The 23,613-nt window shown below is 35.4% G+C and overlaps 1 protein-coding gene across 23 annotated transcripts in view; it reads right to left on the reverse strand.

Annotated features, from left to right (window-relative positions):
• The window catches only part of DLG1 (discs large MAGUK scaffold protein 1), a 271,038-nt gene that overhangs the window by 122,220 nt on the left and 125,205 nt on the right, over positions 1-23,613 (reverse strand). For 14 of the 23 annotated variants that reach the window (XM_063661354.1, XM_063661352.1, XM_063661351.1 and 11 more), the window contains one exon: positions 3,602-3,700. The exons of the other annotated variants lie outside the window; for them this stretch is intronic. In XM_063661354.1, coding sequence (XP_063517424.1) covers positions 3,602-3,700 — 99 coding nt within the window. The remainder of the gene's footprint in view (positions 1-3,601; positions 3,701-23,613) is intronic. 23 annotated transcript variants of the gene reach the window in all.

Below are 23,613 nucleotides of genomic sequence, written 5' to 3' on the forward strand. Positions count from 1 at the left end.
CATGAGACCCAGAATACACAGAGAACTCCTAAAACTCGACAATAAAACCAAACACCCTAATTAAAAAATGGTCAAGGAACTCATACAGACATTTTCCCAAAGAAGACACACAAATGGACAATAAGCACATGAAAAGATGTGTCACTAATCATTATAGAAATGCAAATCAAAACTACAATGAGATGTCACCTCACACCCATTAGCCTGGCTACTATTAAGAAAACAGAAAATAAAAAGTGTTGGTGAGGATGTGAAGAAATTGGAATCCTTGTGCACTCTGGTGGAAATATAAAATTCTACAACTGGCGGGATGCAGTGGCTCACGCCTGTAATCCCAGCACTTTGGGAGGCTGAGGCAGGCGGATTACCTGAAGTCAGGAGTTTGAGACCAGTCTGACCAACATGGAGAAACCTCGTCTCTACTTAAAAAAAAAAAAAAAAAAAAAAAAAAATTAGCCAGGCGTTGTGGCACATGCTTGTAATCCCAGCTACTCGGGAGGCTCAGGCAGGAGAATCACTTGAACCCGGGAGGTGGAGGCTTTGGCGAGCCAAGATCGCGCCATTGCACTCCAGCCTGGGCAACAAGAGCAAAACTCCATTAAAAAAAAAAAAAAAAAAAAAAAAAGGCCCAGAGGCAATATGATGCTCTGTTCTGGACATACCTCTAATGTAATTACTCTCACATTATGCGGGAGCTATTTGTTAAACTCGTCTCTTGCACAAACACCTAGTAGGCTCCCAGAGGACAGAGACAACGTTCTATTCATCTTCAAAGTACATATTCAAATATCAAAAAAGACCATGCACAAAAAATCAGCTCTTAAAGCATTTTCAACAATACTTTAATTACATGATAGCTTTTCAGAACTGATAGAAATAAAGGTTTAAAACATCTAGTTTTAAAGCAGAGTATTTACTCTAGGGTGCAAATAGGCTTCTGGATTTAATAGGCTGGTATCACAGCGATTATGTGTTTACATTCCCAGTAAGAAGAACTAGTAACTGTCACCTACTCTGTACTCAGTTTCTATGTGGAGAAACTGAGGCTCTCAGAAGTTGAGTAATTTCCAAACCATCACACATGTAGAAACAGGTGAAGCCAGGAAGTGGTGGAGTCAGGTATGACTATAAAGTCCACATTCTTTCTGCAATATTAAGCAGCCATTAAATATTATCTTTATCTGTGCCACTCTGTATAATAAGCATAATTCTGATTTGTAGAGGACTTTCATAAAGTACAAACAATATGATCAATGTGAAAGTACTCTGAAAAGTATAAAAGTGTTCTACAAATCATGAAAGACTATATGCTTTTTAAAAAGTTATCATCTATGTATCTTTCTAATTTGCCTGACTCTCAAACTCATTTTAAAGGAGTCAGGTTGGCGTTACCCCCCATTTTAATAGATGAAGGGGGTATAAAACTCAGAGAGGGTAACTTGAGTGACAAAGACAGACTAAATTCTAAATCTTTTCTTCTGTTTTTATTTCTAATACATCCTAACGCATCTAAATGTAAAGTAGTGGATCTTTTAAGAATACATATTCACTTAATATGTTGAAATTGGGTTATATGTTAGCATGGATTTTAAATTTTACTTGGGGATGGATATTTTAGTCCATTATTTTAATTTTATAACGTACATATTACACTTGACTAATTAGGAACACACTTATTCTGGAAAATGAGGTACACTCATTGGCTTCTCGCATAACACAACAAAAATGGTGAAGCTATCTTTCATCAACTTCTGTAGTGTATTTAAACCTAAAGTGAAGCCATGCAGAATAAACACGTCTTTTTTTGTGTGTATCCCCAATAAATATCCTCATTTATAAAAACAAAACAAAACTTGTTCCTTAGTTTGCTGTCTCAGAGAAATATGAGATAACACTAAAAATATGAACAGCTAAGATTATGTGCCAGTACTTGCCATGCATTAAGCATCCTCTCAGTCACTGTAAAACACCTCAAGTTAGTACTCCTGTCTATCTCCAGTGTTACAGATGAGTAAATGGAAGTTCACTGTGGTTAAGTAAAGTGTGTAGTTACATAGGTTAAGTGGTAGGACTGGAATTCCAACCCCAGGTCATTCTGACTTTAAAATGTGTATTTTTATAAGACTATGCAAGATCTCAACAATTTTCAAATGTAGTGGGATGCTAAGTTAGGGTTGCTTGGAGTAAATAAATGAGAGAATTCTGAATAGGAAAAGACAGGCTCCCAAATGAATATAAAGAGACTGGTACAAATTCTCAAAGGATTCCAGAAAACTATTTTAACACCAAAAAATTGACTGAAGTAACAAGAGTAAAATAAACTTTCAATTCTATTAAAAAAAAAAAAAAACAAACTGTACTAATAAACTATATATTTGGAAAGATGTTACATTATTACGATGCTGTAATAACCCTTAAACTGTTTGCTCATAATTATATTTTATTTATAAATTCAATTTTTTCCCTGCAATATAGAGAGAATATCCATTTGGATTCATCTATTCATTGTTGGTTTTATGACTTAATTTTTAACTATTTTCATAATCAAAAATTATATAGTAGTAGTATTATTACAATGATTACAATTCAGTCTTATTACAGTAAGGCTGAAGTCATTGTAACATTGTAATTTCCCCTAGAATCCTTGGTTGTATGGATGTTCCTACTGACTTCAGTTTTTAGGAGAGGGGAAGGGCGCTGAGATGTGAATAATCACAGTTGATATCTCATTTTTTCCCCAATGGAGCTTATTTTGAAACTGTTTACACAGCAAACATATGTTTACCCAGATTTTAGGCTACAGATCAATAATGGCAAAAAAAATCTATGGGTTCATTTATTTACACTTTAAATGAGATCATGATCTTTCACACCGAAGATCTTTATTATCACCTTTAATACTACTAGCATTGTTTTGACTTTGGATAACTGTTGGAAGGGCAGTTAATGTCTCAAGCCACCCCTTGGAAGTAGTAAAGCTTTAAAAAACTAAAAATGATTAGACTCTCTCACATTTGGCTATTATTTTTAAACTGTTACACATAATTTTTTAAAAGTAAAATTTTACAACAGATTCACAGAAAAGTTGTGAAGACAGCACAGAGCATTCCCATATACTCCAGATATGTTGGCTATTATTTTTACCTAATAAATGTGAAGTGTTATCTAATCAAATAACATAAGAATGAATATTTCCAAAGAAGATAAATACATAACGGGAAACAAAGCGTTAAATAAAATGACACATTGGTACAAGATCAGGAGTACAATAATTTTTACTAACTTTAGAAGAATAAAGTTTTCTAAAGTAAAAATGTTTAAAAACTGTTTTAAGCAGATTTCTAAGTACAAAGGCATGAAAACAAATCTAAGGTTCAATATTATGAAGTTCATCGTGTCCCATTTCACAGACAACCTAATAAAATGGCAAATCTTGACTCCACTTATATTAAATCCCAAATGTTTAAATCCCTCAAACTACTAACTGAAGCCCAAAGTAAATTACCAAATTACAAAAAACAGCTCAGTTTTAAAAAAGAACACAAATGAAACATTAAAAGCAAATGAAATTTTTATAAAGAAAAAGGAAACCAATAAAAACCTGCGGTATGGCGGGTAGGATGACAGTGCTCTCAGCAGGGACGGGCAGGGCAGGGATCACAGGGGCAGTGGGAGGACAGGGAAGAACAGCTTCTGTTGGCTAAAAATCATCAATGACAAAAAATCAGGAAAAACACCAAAATAAAAGGGAAACACACAACAAAAAGCTGTGCCATAAAGATAAATTACAGTTTTCAGAAATAACTATGCAACAGGAAAAATATTAATACATTACACTAATATGAGAAAATATTCTCTAGAAATTGTTTTAGAAAGTTATACCCCCAATAATAATTTTAATGATTCTGTAATTAAAATGAGTGACTACTCTTTAGATGCTTAAATCATAATAATAAAAGATGATCATTTACAATATTCCTTCCTTCTCTGGGAGATAAGACACTTGCTTCATAGACAGACTGAAAAATATTTTTTCTAGCACTCAGAATACATTTCACTGCTTTCCTCTATGCCTTCAGAAAACTAAAAGTAATTTTATTAGCCCAATCAGGCAAAGAGAGTTTACAAATCCGTGATACTAACTTCTATTATCAAGAACAGTAATAACTCGCCTCAACATGCCTGTAATTAATTCAACTAACATTGACTGTCTATTACATGCCAGACATATCTGGCAAAAATGAAAAAACAACGTAGGGAGAACCTGGTATAAATTAAACTAAGAAGTTTAATGTTTATCTGGCTTGTTATTTTTAAAAGGATGAAACTGGAACACAGGAAAGTTGTTTAGTAATAAGACCCATTTGCTATATAAATAAAATATCTTATATATGTAAGAAAAACACTAAAATCAAGTAGATGAGGACAGCCTGCCTTAACAGGCCTTAAAACAGGAAGAACAAATTGCCAGACTAAAAAAAGGGCTTATCTTCATTCATAAATACAAAATAAAATGGCAATGATCTTTTTTGCCTATCAAATTAGTCAAATTAAGATTTATTAACAATGTATGGAGTCTCTTCAACAATGGTGCTGAGACAACTGGATATCCACATGCAAAAGATGAAGGTCTATAGACCCCCATCTCACATTATATATAAAGATTAACTCAAAATAGATTAAAAACCTAAATATGAGATTTGAAAACATAAAACTCTTACAAGAGAACACAGGGTTAATCTTTGTGACCTTGGATTTGGTAACGGAATCTTAGAAATCATAAATGATGAAAGAAAAAAATCAATTAGACTCTAACAGAATTAAAACCTTTTGTGCACCAAAGGGCATTACCAAGCAAGTGAAAAGACAGCCTACACAATGGGAGAAGATATTTGCAAATCATACACCTGATAAGGGTTTAATATCCAGAACATTTAAAGACTCTTACAACTGAACAACACAAAGAAAAACAACCCAATTAACGAATGTGTGAAGAGCTTGAATAATTTCTGCAAAGAAGATATACAAGTGGCCAATTAGCACATGAAAAGATGCTCAACATCATTAGTCATTAGGGTAATACAAATAAAAGCTATAATGAGAGATTACTTCATCACTACAAGGGAAGTTTCTAACTAAAACAAAATAAAAAACAAAGTAACAAGTGGTGGCAAGGATGTGAAGAAACTAGAACTCTGGTACAATGCTGGTGGGAAATGTAAAATGGTACAGCTTCTGTGGAAAATTGTAGTGGTTTCTTAAAAACCAACCATAGAATCAGCATCTGATCTAGCAATTGGGTAGGTAAATATGCACTGGGCAGGCATATCCCCAAAAGTGAGAGCAAGGACTCGGACACTTGTACGCCAATGTTCAATGCAGCATCACACACAATAGTCAAAAGGCGGAAAGAAACTACGTCTATCAGGAGACGAACGGATAAACAACACGTGATAATACACACACAATGGGTACTATTCAGCCTTAAAAACGAATGATTTTTTTTTTTTTTTTTTGAGACGGAGTCTCGCTCTGTTGCCCAGGCTGGAGTGCAGTGGTGCAATCTCAGCTCACTGTAACGTCCACCTCCTGGGTTCAAGCAATTCTCTGCCTCAGCCTCCCAAGTAGCTGGGATTACAGGCACCTGCCACCATGCTCAGCTATTTTTTTTTTGTATTTTTAGTAGAGACAGGGTTTTACTATCTTGGCCAGGCTGGTCTTGAACTCCTGACCTTGTGATCCACCCAACTCGGCCTTCCAAAGTGTTGAGATTACAGGTGTGAGCCACTGCGCCCGGCCCTAGGAATAAAATTCTTAATCATGCTAGAAGATGGATGAGCCTTTAAAACATTAAGTGAAATTAGCCAGACACAAAAGAATAAATATTGCATGATTCCACTTAAAAGGCTAGTAAGTTATACATATTTTACCAATAAAAATATTCCAAAAAAGCTTTTAAAAATGCATGAAAACCGGTCCTCTCACACTGCTGTTGGATATACAAATTCATATAAACTTTAGGAAAAGTAATTTGGCAGTAAATATCTAGAGCTTTAAAAATGTCTAAACTTGGCCAGGCACCGTGGCTCACACCTGTAATCTCAGCACTTTGGGAGGCCGAGGCGGGTGGATCGCGAGGTCAAGAGTTCAAGACCAGCCTGGCCAACATGGTAAAACTCCATCTCTACTAAAAAAAAAAAAATACAAAAATTAGCCGGGCATGGTGGCCCATGCACGTAATCCCAGCTACTTGGGAGGCTGAGACAGGAGAATTGCTAGACCCTGGGAGGCAGAGGTTGCGGTCAGCCTAGATTGCGCCATTGCACTCCAGCCTGGGCAACAGAGTGAGACTCTGTCGACCCCCCCCCCCAAAAAAAGTCTAAACTCTTTGACTTAATAATTCTAGAAATCTACCCTAAGGAAATAATTTTAAAAGCCAATGTTTTAAGGTATTCTCATAAGATGTTCTAAGATTTTAAGGTATTCTTTTGAACATTGCTTCTATTTGGTAAATTGTGGAATATTCGAAATACCCAAAGGTGTCAGAATTGTTAAGTAAAAAAGTAAAAAATGAAAACTATATGAGATTGAGGCTGGGCATGGTGGCTCACGCCTGTAATCCTAGCACTTTGAGAGGACGCAGCAGGCAGATCACCCGAGGTTAGGAGTTCGAGACCAGCCTGGTCAACATGGCAAAACCCCATCTCTACTAAAAAAAAAAGAAAAAAATACAAAGATTAGCTGGGTGCGGTGGTGCATGCCTGTAGTCCCAGCTACTCAGGAGGGTGAGGCAGGAGAACTGCTTGAACCTGGGAGGTGAAGTTGCAGTGGGCAGCGAGATCACGCCACTGCACTCCAGCCTGGGCAACAGAGCAAGACTATCTCAAAAAAAAAAAAAAAAAAAAAAAAAAAGAAAGAAAAGAAAATTATATGAGATTGATTATCATACAGAAATTTAAAATTATCAGTAAGAACAGTTTATACATTATATGGGACATTGCTTATGATAAAACATTAAGAAAAAAGGGAAGATGAAACTCATGTAAAAAATGGAAAGAAATGTCTGAAAAATTAATCTCTGGGGTGGGATCATGAGTGCCTTTCTCTATCTCTGCTTCTTTATTCTGAATTATACTTTTCCAGTTGTTGACAAGGAATACACAGGGGCGTTCTTAATATAAATGCAAGGGGAATGATGGGAGATCCATTGTGAATATTAACAGAAAAACAATTATTATGATCTTTAAGTGTCATTCTCTAGAAAACAAACTGAAAATGTATTTCACACTTTGGACTCCTGTTACCTGGATTTATTATTTCCTGTAGAAAGAGATTTTTGAAGCATTGGACTTTGTGTTTTCTCTTTCTTTTCAACGTTCCCAGTCTGGGATAATGAAAAGTTCTGAAGATGGAGAGTGATGATACTTGCACAACACTGTGAATGTACTTAATGCCACTGAATCGTACACTGAAAAATGGCTAAAATGGTAAACCTGATGTATACTTTAACACAATAAAAAAGTTTATTATGAATAAAGTCTCCGTGGGTTTAGCTTGGGACTCCAATCACCATTTACATATTGTTCCTGGAGAAAAAAATTCTGAATTCCATATTATGAGCTCAAAACTAATAACAATCGTAACTGATATTCACTGTAATATTTACATGGCCTTCTAAGAATGTTTGAAAACCCATAGGTTCTGACTTCTGATTTATGAATGTATAAGAAAAGTGTGGTGGTTTTGTAAGAACTGTGCTTGGATCAAGTGGATATACACATGGAAAAATCAAATGAATACTGATTCCTACTCTTAAACTATACATAAGATTAATTTCAGCTGGTTTGCTGACATAATTGAGAGAAGTAAACAATATAAGGCTTCTAGAGGATGATATGGTAGAGTATCATCACGACCTTGGTGCAGATGACCTCTTGAATAGGAAAGTGCATGTTGCTGAAGCTCACGCAGAGTGAGGAAAGCATCTGTGGGCAGGGAGTGGAAGGGAGGCAATAGCCTGGCAAAGGGTGCTGGAGCCTCAGTATGGTGAGGAGGGTGTCCACACGGACAAAGCAGCGGCGGCAGCCTGATGTGTGTGGTTGGAACCCAAGCAAGACAGATAGAATCTATGAGGCAGTAGCTGTAGTCTGGCATAAGGTTTTGTGCTGTCAGTGGACTAAATGGGATCTTTTGGAGCCTGAGCAGAGTGAGAAGGGCGTCCAACTAGGGCAGCAATAATGACAGGAGATTGCTTATATACAGGGCATTCTGATCCAATAAATAAATACATGAAGGATATTGACAGCAAGTTTCCTCGCATCAGAAAAGGGAGTTATAAATATGGAAAGATAGAAAATTAGCATGAGACCTATGGTGTTACACTAAAATTGGAGGTATTGGTATAAACAGTTTTCAATATATATAGATAAATACAAAAATAAATATAGACATAAATGTGTGTGTATATATGTGCATAGGTCTGCTAACTATGAGGACCTGGAAGCAGCTAACAGCTCAACAGCACGAATACATCTGGCATCCAAATCTTGATTTCTAAATACTCATTCTGCAATTTAAAACAACACAACATGGCCGGGCACAGAGGCTCATGCCTGTAATCCCAACACTTTGGGAGGCGGAGGTGGGCGGATCATCTGAAGTCAGGAGTTTGAGACCAGCCTGGCGAACATGATGAAACTCCGTCTCTACTAAAAATACAAAAAATTAGCTGGACATGGTGGCGGGCACCTGTAATCTCAGCTACTTGGGAGGCTGAGCCAAGAGAATCGCTTTGAACCCAGAAGGCAGAGGTTGCAGTGAGCCAAGATCACGCCATTCCACTCCAGCCTGGGCAATAAGAGCGAAACTCCGTCTCGGAGGGGGAAAAAACCACAACACAACACAAAACCAAACCAAACCAAACCACGGGTCTTTGAAGAAATGGCTGACTCCAGTGCTAGAGCTCAGCAAGTACAAGATGAGTGCAGACATCTTGCTGTGCTAGAAAATAAGGGAAGTACTCAAAGAGGGTGATAAACGACACAGAAGTTGGCTTGAAGGGCTGCCACTGGCCAGACTGGGAACAATCTGTAACTCAATGATAACAATGGCATAACATCCACTGAATGAAACAGGAATCTGGGAGCCCATACTGATAATAAATAAATACATCAATCAATAAATAAATGAAGATAAGAGCACTTCCTTACAACAAAATGCTAACTAATAATGTAATGATGGAATTATAAAATCATCATTTGGCAGCCATCATAGTAATAGAGTAATTCATTCAAGAAATATTAATGAATATTAAAACTTCCTGTTGCCAAGTGAAACGTCCATTCCAGTGGATGAATGGGATATACTCATACAAAAGTGTCTCCTTTCAAAGCACTAATTGACAGTGGAGAAATCTGCAGACAATATCTGAATCAAGTGATCAATGTTAACATCACCAGTAACGGGAAAAATCAAAATCATATATCATGTGATAAAATGTAACGAGAGTAAAATACTTCCAGGAGATTTCTACCAAAGATATATAACTTGAATCTAATCACTAAACATCAGACAAACCCAAATTGAGTGATACATTACAAAGTAACTGGCTGCAGTCATCAAAAGTGTCAAAGTCATGAAAATCTAACGTTATTTTTAATTCAATTTTATTCTAGTTTAAAAACAACTTTACTGAGGTAGAACTGATATAAAAAACTGCACATATTTAATGTATACAATTTGATGAGTTTGCACATAGGCATACACCTATGAAGCCACTGCCATAATCAAAGTAACAAACCTATCTATCACCTCTAAAAGCTTCCTTGTGCCTCTGTTGTTTTTTGTTTTGTTTTGGTTCTTTTAAGGACACTAAAGTTTATTTTTTAAGTGTTTGAAAATGCCACAAATGTAATATGTTATTTTCTTATTAATAGTCTCCAGCTCTAACAATAGGATAATAGTTGATTAATAATCTACTTTGATAGCCAAAATAAGACAAAAGTACATGCTTATGTCAAATTTCAAGGCAAAGCACAAAAATTTTCTCCACTGGGCAGGTGCTCTCCAAAACCCTTTATGATAAACCATGAATCCTTTAACGTTACATTTTAATCCCACTTGTAACCCTCTGTCTCTGAGCCTCTTCTAGAATCACCTTCTTTAGATGAGGATGTGAATACCATTTAAAACAATTCCCAGTTTACAGCATCTTAACCCATCCCCCTCTCTACAGGGCACTGACCAAGTTCCTTGAAGAAGAACATAGGCCCCTTCCTCTTAAGGCCAACACTGCCTGAGAAGGTCAACGACGCATCAACACACACAATTCCCTAACCACAACTGATAACCAATTCTGGTAACAAACAATTACAGAACAACAAAGTAATTCATTTAGTTCACTTGAAATAAAAATACAACTCTAAACAAATAATAATCAAATGAAGGCTGACTGATGAGGAACAGCAAAGATATCAGATCTGATAATAGGATGCTTTGGGCAAAGGTTTTAGAGCAGGGTAAAACTCTGGGGAGCTGTATAAGATTCTAAATTAGAAAATGTCAGACTTAAGATTCTAACATAAATAATGAAGCAGTAATATACAGTAACCATTATATTTTGGTTATTACAGAATTCAGTGTAGCATTTTAAACTTGAAAAATCTTATATAACTATTTCATTAGACAGTGATTGTTATGCCATCATCCTTGTTTTGCTCCATTTGTATCACTCAATAAGATCAGATCTAAAGTTTTCCTGTTGTTGTTTTAAGAAAAATCTTGACCATGTGACTAGCAACGGTCTCAGTTGTTTCTATCCATAGCAACATCATGGAATCATTAGCCTCTGAGGCTGCCTCCAGAGACTTGTTTCCATGGCAACAGAGGCTATGCTATTAACACCGTCACAAGGAACACTGCAGAAAACTGTAAATTTCTACAAAATTAGATATATTGTACATATTTTAAAGTACCTTCTAAAAACCAGTATCAAATGGATGGCTATCTGAACAAATGTTTAAAGTGATTTGTTTTTAGAGATTCTTAATTTTCTCTATAGCTTTATATTTTAAATCTAATTTACCATCTTAAAATTATAAAAGCAGCGCTTTAAACAGATTTTCATAAAGTGGTCTGAAACTCACTACATACAGCCATGTGCATCTGTTCTGCACATCCACATTTATGACCATGTACCGCCCTCCCTCACTTCGATTCACTGAAAAACAAATGTATATTGAATCAGCCTACTACTTTTATTAAAGCCTTTTCTGCTTAAAGCACTCAAGTGGCTTTCATTATGTGCATATGAACCCTGATTAATACAGGAAGAGACAGAAGGGACGATTAGGAGTCTACTGTAATAATCCAGCTGAAAGGTTATTGGTGGCTTAAACTGAATGGTGGTAATGGACATATGAGTAGTCATATCAAGATACATTTTGAATGTAGAGCTGGTATATCTTGGTGACTGATGAGAAGTCTGGAGTGAGGAAGGCCTATTAACAGTCACAATAGCCACTAAAAATGATCTTTTATACAAGAGTTCGACTCAGGCATAAAAGAGCTGCAAGGCTAAATATATTTAAAAACATTTTCTCACTAAATAATTTATTAAAATGACTTTCATAGCATAAGATGCAACTCCAAAGACGATAAATGAACATACTATCTGATAGCTAATAATGCTGATATTTTACATTAACACATTATACGACCTAAGAATATACACAAAGATTCACTACTGTATCTTTTTAATTCAACTTTTAAGTTCAGGGGTACATGTGCAAGCTTGTTACACAGGTAAACTTGTGTCACTGGGACTTGTACAGATTATTTCATCACCCAGATGTTAAGAATATACCCATTTAGTTACTTTTCCCGGTCTTCTCCCTCCTACTCTCCACCCCTCAGACAGGCCCCACTGTGTGTTGTTCCGCTCTATGCGTCCACCTGTTCTCATCACTCAGCTCCCACTTATAAGTGAGAACATGCGGTATTTGATTTTTTGTTCCCGCATTAGTTTGCTAATGATGACGCCCTCCAGCTCCACCCATGTTTCTGCAAAGGACAAGATCTCATTCATTTTTATTGTTGCATAGTATTCTGCGGTGTGTATGTGCCACATTTTCTTTATCCAGTCTACCACTGATGGGCATTTAGGTTGATTGCATGTCTTTGCTATTGTGAATAGTGCTGCAATGAACCTAAGCGTTCATGTCTTTATAATAGAACAATTTATATTCCTTTGAGTATATACCCAGTAATAGGATTGCCGGGTTGAATTGTATTTCTGTTTTTAGGTCTTTGAGGAACCACCACATTAACTTCCATAATGGCTGAACTAATTTACACTCCCACCAACAGTGTGTAAGTGTTCCTTTTTCTCCACAAACTTGCCAGCATCTGTTGTTTTGATTTTTTAATAGTAGCCATTCTGAATGGTGTGAGATGGTGTCTCGTTGTGGCTTTGATTTGCATTTCTCTAATGATCAGTGACGCTAAGCTTTTTTTCACGATTGTTGGCCACACTTTTGATAAGTGTCTGTTTACGTCCTTTACTCACTTTTAATGGGATTGTTTTTCTCTTGTAAATTTAAGTTCCTTATAGACGCCGGATATTAGACCTTTTTCAGATGCACAGTTTGCAAAAATTTTCTTCCATTCTGTAGGTTATCTGTTCACTCTGTTGACAGCTTCCTTTGCTGTGCAGAAGCTCCTTAATTAGATCCTACTTGTCAACGTTTCCTTTTGTTGCAATTGCTTGGTGTCTTCACGATGAACTCTGCCTGTTCCTATATCCAGAATGGTACTGCCTAGGTTGTCTTCTTAGGTTGTCTTATAGCTTTGGGTTTTACATTTAAGTCTTTAATCTATCTTGAGTTAATTTTTATATGCACACTTCCATATTTTTAGAGAAAATGAGATATATGAATTAGCAAATCTTTTGGTACCAATATCTTAGATGGCAAGGAAAAGTATCAACTGTCGTGTCACTGTGCGTTAGTTAAGGATCTTATTTTGGTTTTGTATGGCATAATTAATATTCCTAATCTAAGTTCTTTGTTTAAAGATGTATTATGCTGTAATGTGGCATGTTTCTCTGATTAAATGTCAAAGAAGCTATTTAAAAGTAAGAGAGAAACTAAAAAAAACTGCAAGCCTTTTGAATGTTTATAGAAGGATAAAATATAGCACAGCAGATTTATAAAAACTCTGCTTAGGAATCACTGTACTCAACAGGGGCCCAGTACCTTCAGAAAAAGGTGATTTTTATGGTTTAAATCTGTTTTTTAATTCAAATGTCCTTTGGTCCTGTCACTGCAAACAGGTATCTTTCACATAAGCCGGTATAGTAAAAAATCAACTATATGTTATTTGAACCAGCTTCATATGACTTCCATGTCATAACTATCTCAGAAGCAAACACTTATAAAACTAAATACATTTTTAAACAAATCACTAAGGGTATTAAAATCATTAAATTTAAAACAAAACAAGGTAAATAGGAAAACAGATCTAGCAATTAATTCCATTACAGAAACATGAGTACAAGTATGTTAGTTCATACAGACAGATCATCTAGTTCATGAATCTCTACTTGCGAGACTCATTCAGTTAAGGTTTCTTATCCCTTCATTATGAAAAGACAGTATTCTATCAGCATTCAGATGACAATCTTGTCCTAGTAAAGGATGAGCCAAACACGAAAAATTTAAAGTAAACAGAGACCTAAAACTTAAATATATGGTTACATAATTGACAAATGGGGATAAAATTACCAAATGCAATAATGTGCTTTTTTACCTGATTTTTATCAGAATGCGGCTAGAGAAATAAGCAAAACCACAGACCTCATGACTAATAATCTAAAATGGGCCCTTAATGCTTCCCAGTAATCATATTTTCCTTGTATTATTCACCCTCTACAAGTCTCTAATGATTCAGGTCCCTGTTATCACTCTCTCGAGTTGCCTTCTTCTGTTTCCCCCACACAAATACACACATTTTCTATTGTTTCTTTCCTTTATTTTTCCTCCAGAATACCATATACACTCATACGTCACATATCAACATTTTGGTCAATGATGGTCCACATGTATAAAATTATAATGGAGCTGAAAAATTTCTACTGCCTAGTGATGTCATAGCCATTGTAATGCTACAGTATAATGTATTACATTTGTGGTGATGCTGGCGTAAACAAATATACTTCATTGCCAGTCGTACAGAAGTATAATACATATAATTATGTATGGTATATAATACTTCAGAATGATAACTATTTTACTGGTTTGTATATTTATTATACTATACTTTTTATCTTCTGTATATTTATTATATACAAAAATATATAATATTTTTGTATATAATATACACTGTATTCCCATTAAGTGACATGTGACTGTATTTTGGATGATTATATTTATTATCTGTCTTCTTCTACTTAAGAGCAGATTTCTGTTCTGTTCACTCCTATATGCCCAGTGCCTAGAAAAGTGCACACAGGAAGTATTTAATACATATTTGTTGAATGAATAAAACCATGTGACTGTCAAAAGAGATCAATTTAATCAGCACTCTAAAATGACTTGGGCAATAGATTGGGTAGGTACAGTCTTCATTTCCCTACCCACTTTCATGCGATAGACATAGCAGACATTGCTAAAAGGTTATTTCTGTGTTTCTGGGCAGCCACCACCAATCAGAAGGTGTTCAAGATGTTTTGCAGTTTGATAACCTTAGAACAGAAGTTTCAAAATGTAAAAAATTGCCAGTTTCATGTAAAAAATTGCCAGTTTCTCTATCTAGCAATAACGAATTGCCTAATAATGTCCCATTTGAAAATAAACATGTCTTGGTCAAGCATATTTGCTTAAAATATTTTCATCGCTTTTCTATTGAAACTGCATTAGGAAGTACAACTTCTTAACTGAGGGCTCATATTTAAAACCCACGGTGCCCTTCCTCTGAGGTTCCACTAATCTCAGCTTGGGTCCTTTGTTCCCCTACAGGTAGCTACTTCTGCAAGTTACTCTCGATTTTACCTTGGCATTCTCATTTTGCCTTTTCAGTTCCCCAATACTTATCTAACCAATCCCATGTATTGTATTTTTCCTGTTAAAATAGTTGCTGTGGTTTCTGTTTTCCTGGCTGCACCCTATTAAAGTTACCAACCCTCCAGCTAAAACATGGTTGCTTCTCCGTATCTCTAGATTCCTCATTTAAAGGTCAGAATATTTTGTTGAAATGAAAATGATGGTGGTGGCGGTGGTGGTGGTGGATAAAAGGGTAGTTGATAAAGATGATGATGACCTCACTGATGTAATTAATGTATTATAATAAGTGCTTTGCACATATTGTCTCATTTAACTCTCATTAAATTTTGATGTAGATAACACTTTCATCCCCATTTTCCACAGATGAGGAAACAGACTCAGCACTCAGCATTGAGGTAATTTGCCCAAGGTGGCACAGGCGATATGGCAGAATATAAACTTAAATCCAGGTCATCATCCTCTAAAGACAGTACACTTACCCAGTACACTTTACTTATCTCTTTCAAATAGTTCAAAAAGAGTTTTATTTTGTCTTTATTGTTACCACTATATTTTACTGCAAAGACAATATATATTACCTGTAAAAAGAAATAAATACTGTATCAATCCTTAGATCAAGGGTTAGCAAACATTTTTGGAAACAACAAAAAAAGAAGCGTTATGGACCATGCAGTAATTGTTGCAACTATCCAACACTGCTATTGTAGTTCAAAAGTAGTCATACCCAACACACAAATAGGCATGGCTGTGTTCCAATAAAACTTTATTTACAAGGCCAGACATGGTGGCTCACACCTGTAATAATCCCAACACTTTGGGAGGCCGAGGCAGGCAGATCACACGAGAGCAGTAGTTCAAGACCAGCCTGGCAAACATGGCGAAACCCAATCAGTCAGGCATGGTGGTGCACATCTGTAATCCCAGCTACTTAGGAGGCTGGGGCATAAGAATCACTTGAACCTGGGAGGTGGAAATTGCAGTGGGCTGAGATGGCGCCACTGCACTCAGCCTGGGCGACACAGTGAGACTCTGTCTCAAAAACAAAACAAATTTATTTACAAAAACAGGTGGCAGGCTACATTTGGCCTACAGATTGTAGCTTGCTGACTCCTGCTTTAGCTGCTTTTAAAAAAGGAGAAAGAAAAGGCTAATTAAGTCAATGAAGAAAATAGAAAATGGCTTTAAGACACCTAAGTTAACTTTTACTAACTATAAATGGTTTAATTCTGTTGCAATTCTTAGTCTACAATAAAAATAAGCCAATTCTCTCTCCCCCGAAACCATGAAAACGACAATTTAAAAAACAAGCAAACAAGATATATATATGGAAATTTCAAGTTTCACCTACAGTTCTTTAAAATACCTTTAATTAAAAAGTCTACATAATAAAACTGTGCTCTTACAACTGAAAAAATTTTGCCTCTATACTCAATATAGCCTTCCAGTTTGGAAAAAAAGTGATTAAAATGATATGATTTTTGTTCTCTCTTTTCTTTGTTCTCCCTTCAAAATCCTGCTATGGTACTTAGTTTGGCTAAAGCAATTAATTCTTAATATTGATATGCATCTTGTTTGTTTTCCCTCTATCTTACAAAATACTTTCCAACTGATTTCTTTCCAAATTTATAACCCTTTGATACATCAGATCATCCTACCAAGATTAGTCAGATTTATATACAGATAAATGAGGGTGGGATCTGTTTTAATTTAAATGCCAGTTTATTGCTCTTGAACAGGGCTGTTAAAAAAAAAATTACAAATAATTAAACACCAGGTTATAATCCCCAATTCTTTTTCTCAGAACAACAAAACAACACAAATCGTAAAGCAATCATTTGGTTCCACTCTGTCACAGCTGTAACTTCTTCACATTTCAAAGCTGCTCGAGTCAAGAAGTCAGAGTTCTGATTTCACAGATACTGAAAACACTGTTCAGAAATGCAACCAAATTGGGGCTTAAAGGAAAAAGAATGAATAGGAAGTGCTCCTGTTATGAAGTGAGGAGGGAAAATCTTTTAAATAAATGCCTGGAGGGGCAAGTTGTGTATAGGCTTCTATAAAATTCCACTGCTCCCAGGTGGCACTGCCAGTTGGTTTGTATTTGCATACGCCTGTTAAAATTACCACATTAGTTGGTTTAAAGTTTTCCTTAAAAGGTGGCAATTGTAGGCTACTGTTCTCTACATAGTCTGAACAACTATTTTTACCTTTATCAAAATTCTAAACTTTGCTATAAAAATGGAGGGCTGGAAACGTTATCTAAATAATAGTGCCAGGAAGTACAAGGAATAATTTAAGAAAATGTCTTTAAAGAGATTGATACTCAGTAAAATTTTCATGATAAAAATTTAAGTTCTTCAGATATGTAAGAGTATAAATACTTCATAATTTTTTCACAGAAGGATCTGAATTACTTCTGAAATTCACAACTTTACAAAATCTGGTAACATAGACTTGCTAGTTTTTAAGCCATAGTGTTACATAAAAATGGCTTGGGAAATTTACAGTGACCCAACAATATTTAGAAGTTCCAAACTTCCACTTCGTCAACAGCAGATTAAATAAAAATTAACACCTGTATAACATCTGTTTATTCATTCAACAAATATTTATCAAGTGCATTCTCCATGCTAGGCTCTGTGGATACCAAGGGAAAAAACCACACACCTTGTAGCATCAGCTCTTGTGAAACTTACAGTTTAGTGGCTGACATTAAACAAAATCATTATCCAAATGACTACTGAATTAGAGTCGTGATAAGAGGTATGAAGTACAATTCTCATGCAAACAAACATTACTTGAAAATACAGGAGAAAAATGTTGCTCAGGCTGACTTGCCCTGATCCCAAGCATGTTCAGTCACTTTTCAGCACTGTTATTAACACATTATTTTAAAGGTTAACTTTAAAACTTGTCTGAATATATTTAGAATATATAAATTATAGCCTGTGAAACTTCTTTTTGCCTATCTATCCTTGACAGAAACGCCATCTAAACAATCAAGACACTATACAGAAGCTACAAAGGTGAATAAAACACATTTCCTAACTATAAAGACCTTATATCATAAATTTCAAATGTCTTCAAGCTAAGCCAACCTAATCTACATTAAGAAACCAATTTTATAGTTTTTAATAGACTTTATATATTTTTTTAGAGCAGTTTTAGCTCCCATATGCCCCCTGCTCACACACATACATAAACTATGCATTATCAACATCCCTGCATTTCTAATGTACATTTGTTACAATCAATGAGCCCACACTGACACATCACAAAGTCCATAATTTACATTAGAGTTGACTGTGGGGGCTGGATATTCCATGGGTTTTGACATGTGTTTAATGACGTTTCCGCCATTATAGTATCATACAGAATGGCTTTACTGTCCTAAAAATCCTCTGTGCTCTATTATTTATCCCTCTCACCTAAGCCCTGGCAACCACTGATCTTTTTATTGTTTCCATAGTTTTGCCTTTTCCAGAACGTCATCTGGTTGGAAACAAAGGGTGTGTATCCTTTTCTGGTTGGCTTCTTTCACCTGGTAATATATTCATTTAAGGTTCCTCCATGTCTTTTCATGGCTTGATAGCTCATTTCTTTTAGTGCTGAGTAATATTCCATTGTCTGAATGCACCACACTTTATCCATGCACACACTGAGGAATATGTTGGTTGCTTCTAGGTTTTGGTGATTATGAACACAGCTGTTATAAACATCTCTGTACAGGTTTTTGTGTGGATGTAAGCTTTCAATTCATTTGGGCAAATACCAAGGAGTACAACTGCTGGATCGTATGGTCAATTTTGCAATTTAAAAAAGCTTATATAACCATTGTAACCAACTACCTTTTGTTTAATCTTCATCTCTATGCTTTTCTAGAGTGTCCTATTGTACAAATGATACAAATTTTTTATTTTTTATATTATTTTTTATTTATTTTTATTTATTGTACAAATGATAAAAATGTGTTGAAACAGTGTTTAAGAACCAATTTTTGAGTCAGTACATGTAGGTGCCCTGTAAAAGTTTCCAGAAAAACAGAAACATAAAATAGATCCTACAATATTTTTTGTGTCAAAGGCGGAACAATTGATTTCCAAGTCTGAGTCATCGTATTAATTTCACAAAGTTAGTAGCCTTTTGAGTAGAAAATTAAGAAACAAATGTGTCTGCCAAGGGTCAGCATCTCACAATCAGTACAACAGCGTTTCTATCCAAACTGTGAATGTTTGATTGGTCAATACCAAAGGAGACAATTTCCACCAATTTCCCTGGAAAATAACGTATCAATCAGAGTCAGCATTTTCAAAGCAGTTTAAGAAGATTGTCTACCTACCCTATACGTAGTCTACTTTTTAGTACAAAGGCACTACACTAATGAATATGAACAATTCCATTCGTTGGAGATGAAGAAAAAAATATTTTATCAAAACACAATTATCATTACACATGAGACAAAATGAATGTAATATGTATCGATAACACAGTTAGGTCAATCAATCTAGGATGGTCCAAGATGGAGATGTCTTGGTGTGAATTTCAGACCTGTTGCCTGGTGGGAATAGTCAGAAAATAAATGGTTATAACAGAGTGACCCCATATGCCTCTATTTACTTGGGAAGTCTGTATTTATGCCTATTGTCTCACTTTAATTATTAATGATTCCCTCTTTTCATTAAAGTATCCTAGTTTGGTCTGAGTTATATAGTTATCCCAGTTTTGAGGAAATTGAATTCTCTTCTCTTCTCTCCCTACCTCATTTCCTTGTGTGTATTTCTTCTCAGAGGGCAAGTAAGAATCATCAGCTAGAGAACTATTACAATGCTAAATAAAGTGCGATGCATGTTTCACAGAAAGTCTAAGGGAAAAGACAGACAAACACATCTGCTTGGGCCCTCCTTAGCACAAGTTCGTATGCCCCTGTCTCTTCACTCATTCATCAAATATTTTCTGGTTATCTACAATGTGCCAGCCACTGTCACAGAAACTGAGGATACAACAATAAACATAACAGAAAAATCCCACCCATATGGAGCTGACAGTCAAGTAAAAAGACAGTAAAAAATTTATAATAAAGAATCAGGTAAGAAGACAGAGTAATGTCTTGAGTGAAGGGGTGCTACCTTAGAGGAAGAAAAAAATATTAACAAGAGAGAAGTCAGATGTCTACTGCTGTAGTTCAGGCAACAAATTATTGAATCAGTAGTTGCAGAAGTGTTGAGAAGTGGCCAAATCATAAATATATCTTGAATATAAAGCCAATAGGATTTGGTATCAGACTGGATATGGAGCAAAGAAAAAAGGAATAAAAGATAATTTTAAGGGTTTTTGTCTTCAGCATCTTAGTGAATGGCACACTGAATAAAGAAGATTGAGACCAATAAAACTAGAAATTCTCTTTTTAATATGTTACCTTTCAGATGCTTAACCAAAGTGGAGATACTGAGTAGAAAGTTAGATATAAAAAAGTCTAATGTACAGGGATTAACTCTGGAATAAAGATAGAAATACTGATGGTATTTAAGGGCATAGGACTAGATGCGATCATCTGAAATGTGAGTATAAAAAGAGAGTTCAAAGACTGAGCCCTGAGACATCTGAACATTTAGCAGTAGGAAAAAGGAAGATACTATAAAGGAAAATGAGGCTGGTAGAATATTAAAAGAGCAGTACTATTCACGAGTCAAAGGACAAAAAAGAATTTAGAGGAGGGAGTAATCAATTGTGTTAACAGTTGTTGCAGGGTCAAGTAAAATGAACATTGAGAACTGGCCATTGGATTTGATAACCTACACTCACACGAAGAGAGTTTTTTGGATGGTTGTTTTAATGAAAGATATTACAGCAGGTGTATATCCTGATAGGACTTATAGAGACAAGTCTAGGGGCAGTACAGAGGCAAGACAGATGATGCAGTGAAGAGAGAAGGGGATTTCAGAAGTTCCTGAACAACCAAAGGGACTACAATCTAGTACAGAAGTGAATGGGTGAGCTTTAGGCACACAGTTCATTTATTTTAACAGGGTGGAACACAAAGTAAGATTATTTATTTGAGAATAAGAGCAGGAATCAGGTATTAGAAGTTTAATGTGCAGTCTGCGAGTCAGCATAGAGAAGGCAGAGCTGCAATCTGGATGGTTTGGACCTTCTGTGGTGACTGAGGCTAAAAGGGATGTAGGATCTAAAAATAGTCTTAATGATATGTTTGGGGGATGTTTAGGGGAGTTTGGTAAGAAGTGGATAATCACTTAAATTTAGTCATCTACATGTGACTGGTTTTCACCAATTTGTAGAAGGGAGTGCTAGGAGGGGAGGAAAAGTCAAAAAACTGGTAGTCTCATCAAGAATTTGAAAGGCTCTTTGGGGCACCTCCCTTAAATCCTGTAATTAAAGATGTTGAGATCTCTGGTTCTTAAAAAAAGTGGATGGCTTGTACTTACAAATTAACTTAATCAGTCAACAATATTTTCTGAATGTTTGAATGTACTGCACTATCCTAGGTGCAATAATTCCTAATAATCTATATCTGAATTTGTTCATATACTATTAGAGTTAAATGATATAAAAATAAGATAACAGGTGCACCTAACTCTAATGTAGCACTTACTATGTGTCAGATGCTGTCCTAAGTACTTTATTAATATATACATTAAATTATTTGGTAGAAGTGACTCAATGACATTGATACTGTTATTATCTCTATTGGACAATATATCCAATGCATAGCTCTAAAAATTAAATCCTCTATAACTCAGAAGGCATCTGTTTCCGATAAACAATATTTTTTAAAGTATACAAATTAGCCTAAATACTTTTCCACACAGGCACTTGAACAATGTTTTCCTACATTTCTGACTTAGGACAGGGTTTTTCCTCTAGGCAGATTATTCAACTCGGCTAATATTTACTCTTTAAGAAAATTTTATTATTCTATTTCAATTCTGACAAGTTTTCATGTCTGTTCCATATTCCTAAGAATACAGCTTTGCTGCTCTCAGCTTAATTTGGCATGTTAATTGTTTTTTTTTGGGGGGGGGGGCTTTTGAGTATTTATAGTGCCCTATATGTTGAGATTTTCAAGTAGTCCAAAATGTATGAATAGTTGCTATACACATTCAAAATGACCGAACACTTCACAGCTATTTAAAGTTCATATGATTACTGACATTAATAAATGTCGATATCACTAAGTAAATAAAACTTTTCACCTAGGCGTTAATCAAGTAAAGTCTAGAAGCACTGTGCTGGAGTTCTTTAAAACCCTGCTGAATATAAAAACTGGTCCCAGATTGGAACAGGACTGCGTATGCTAAGTAGGACGGGGCCGATTATTGAGTGATCCTAAACCCAAGAATAGGAGGGACGCTGAGGGTGAGGAACCAAGGAGGGCTTCGCAATGCATAGAGAACTTTTTCTATATTAATTTTTGAAATTAAGGACAAAAACACTATGAAGCCTCAAACAGAAAAAGTTTCACCAATGTAATTCATAAGAAACTCATTTTTATTTAACATTAAAAAATAAAACAACCTCTCAAAAAACCCACAATGTAAAATGAGATACAATCAAATGATAAAACTGAGAGACAGTGTGTAAGCTATTTGGTTATCACTACTGAGTGGGGACTGAAAGGTGTGAGGAAATCAGGGGAATCGGGGCAGTGTGACTGGAGGATAATATGAAGAATGGAGGGGAAGAAAAGGCAGTGGAAAAGGAGATGGGCTGCTGTGAAAAACCAAAGACACTTGTGAGGGAAGAGAGAAGATCCAATCAATACAGGTACTGAAGAGGTATCAGATTAGGTGTCATATTTTGGAAGAACAGGAGATAACATTTGAGGTGAATGGAATAAAAACTAATTAATTCTATAAGCATTTATTAACACCAACTACATGCCAAACCCTAACTGAGAAGCTAGGTGTCTTGCAAAAGTTTATAACCACTCAGTTTCCTCATCATTCAAAAAACATTAATGACTTCCTCCTGAGTTCCAGTATCATAGTAGAACATGGCACATAATCTTAGTTATGAACATGAATACCTCCAGCAGACAAGCAATTTAAATGAATCTGTAAAATAAGTACAGGTTCTTTTTATATATTGTGTATATTTGGGGGGATATTAAATCAGATTTTAATATTGTATTTAAATTTCTTATGAATTTTCATACTGTATTTGGGGGGGATACTAAACCAGATAATTTTCATACTAATAGAACTTGATTTATAACAACTCTCCAATCTGCAAAAAGTATCATGTGGCTTAGTCATAAGGAATTAGATTCAAAGTTAATCTTTCTATCAAATCTTAGAGTATTTCTGACATCAGTGAAATAAGAGACCTCTGTTATTTACCAATCACAGTACAAAACACTATCACCCTATTATATTCATAGGTATATATTATATGCTCTAAGTATGAAATTTCAATCTACGTTGTTTCTAACAATGAATCCCTTAGTGCTGCAAAAGAAAGCTGCCAGCCATGAGTCAGTAAGTGAAATTTAAAAAAGTATTCTAGCATCAACTAAGATCCAATTATATCTAAAGTT

This window comes from Pongo pygmaeus, chromosome 2 (assembly GCF_028885625.2).
Source record: "Pongo pygmaeus isolate AG05252 chromosome 2, NHGRI_mPonPyg2-v2.0_pri, whole genome shotgun sequence".
Classification (NCBI taxonomy): Eukaryota; Metazoa; Chordata; class Mammalia; order Primates; family Hominidae; genus Pongo; species Pongo pygmaeus.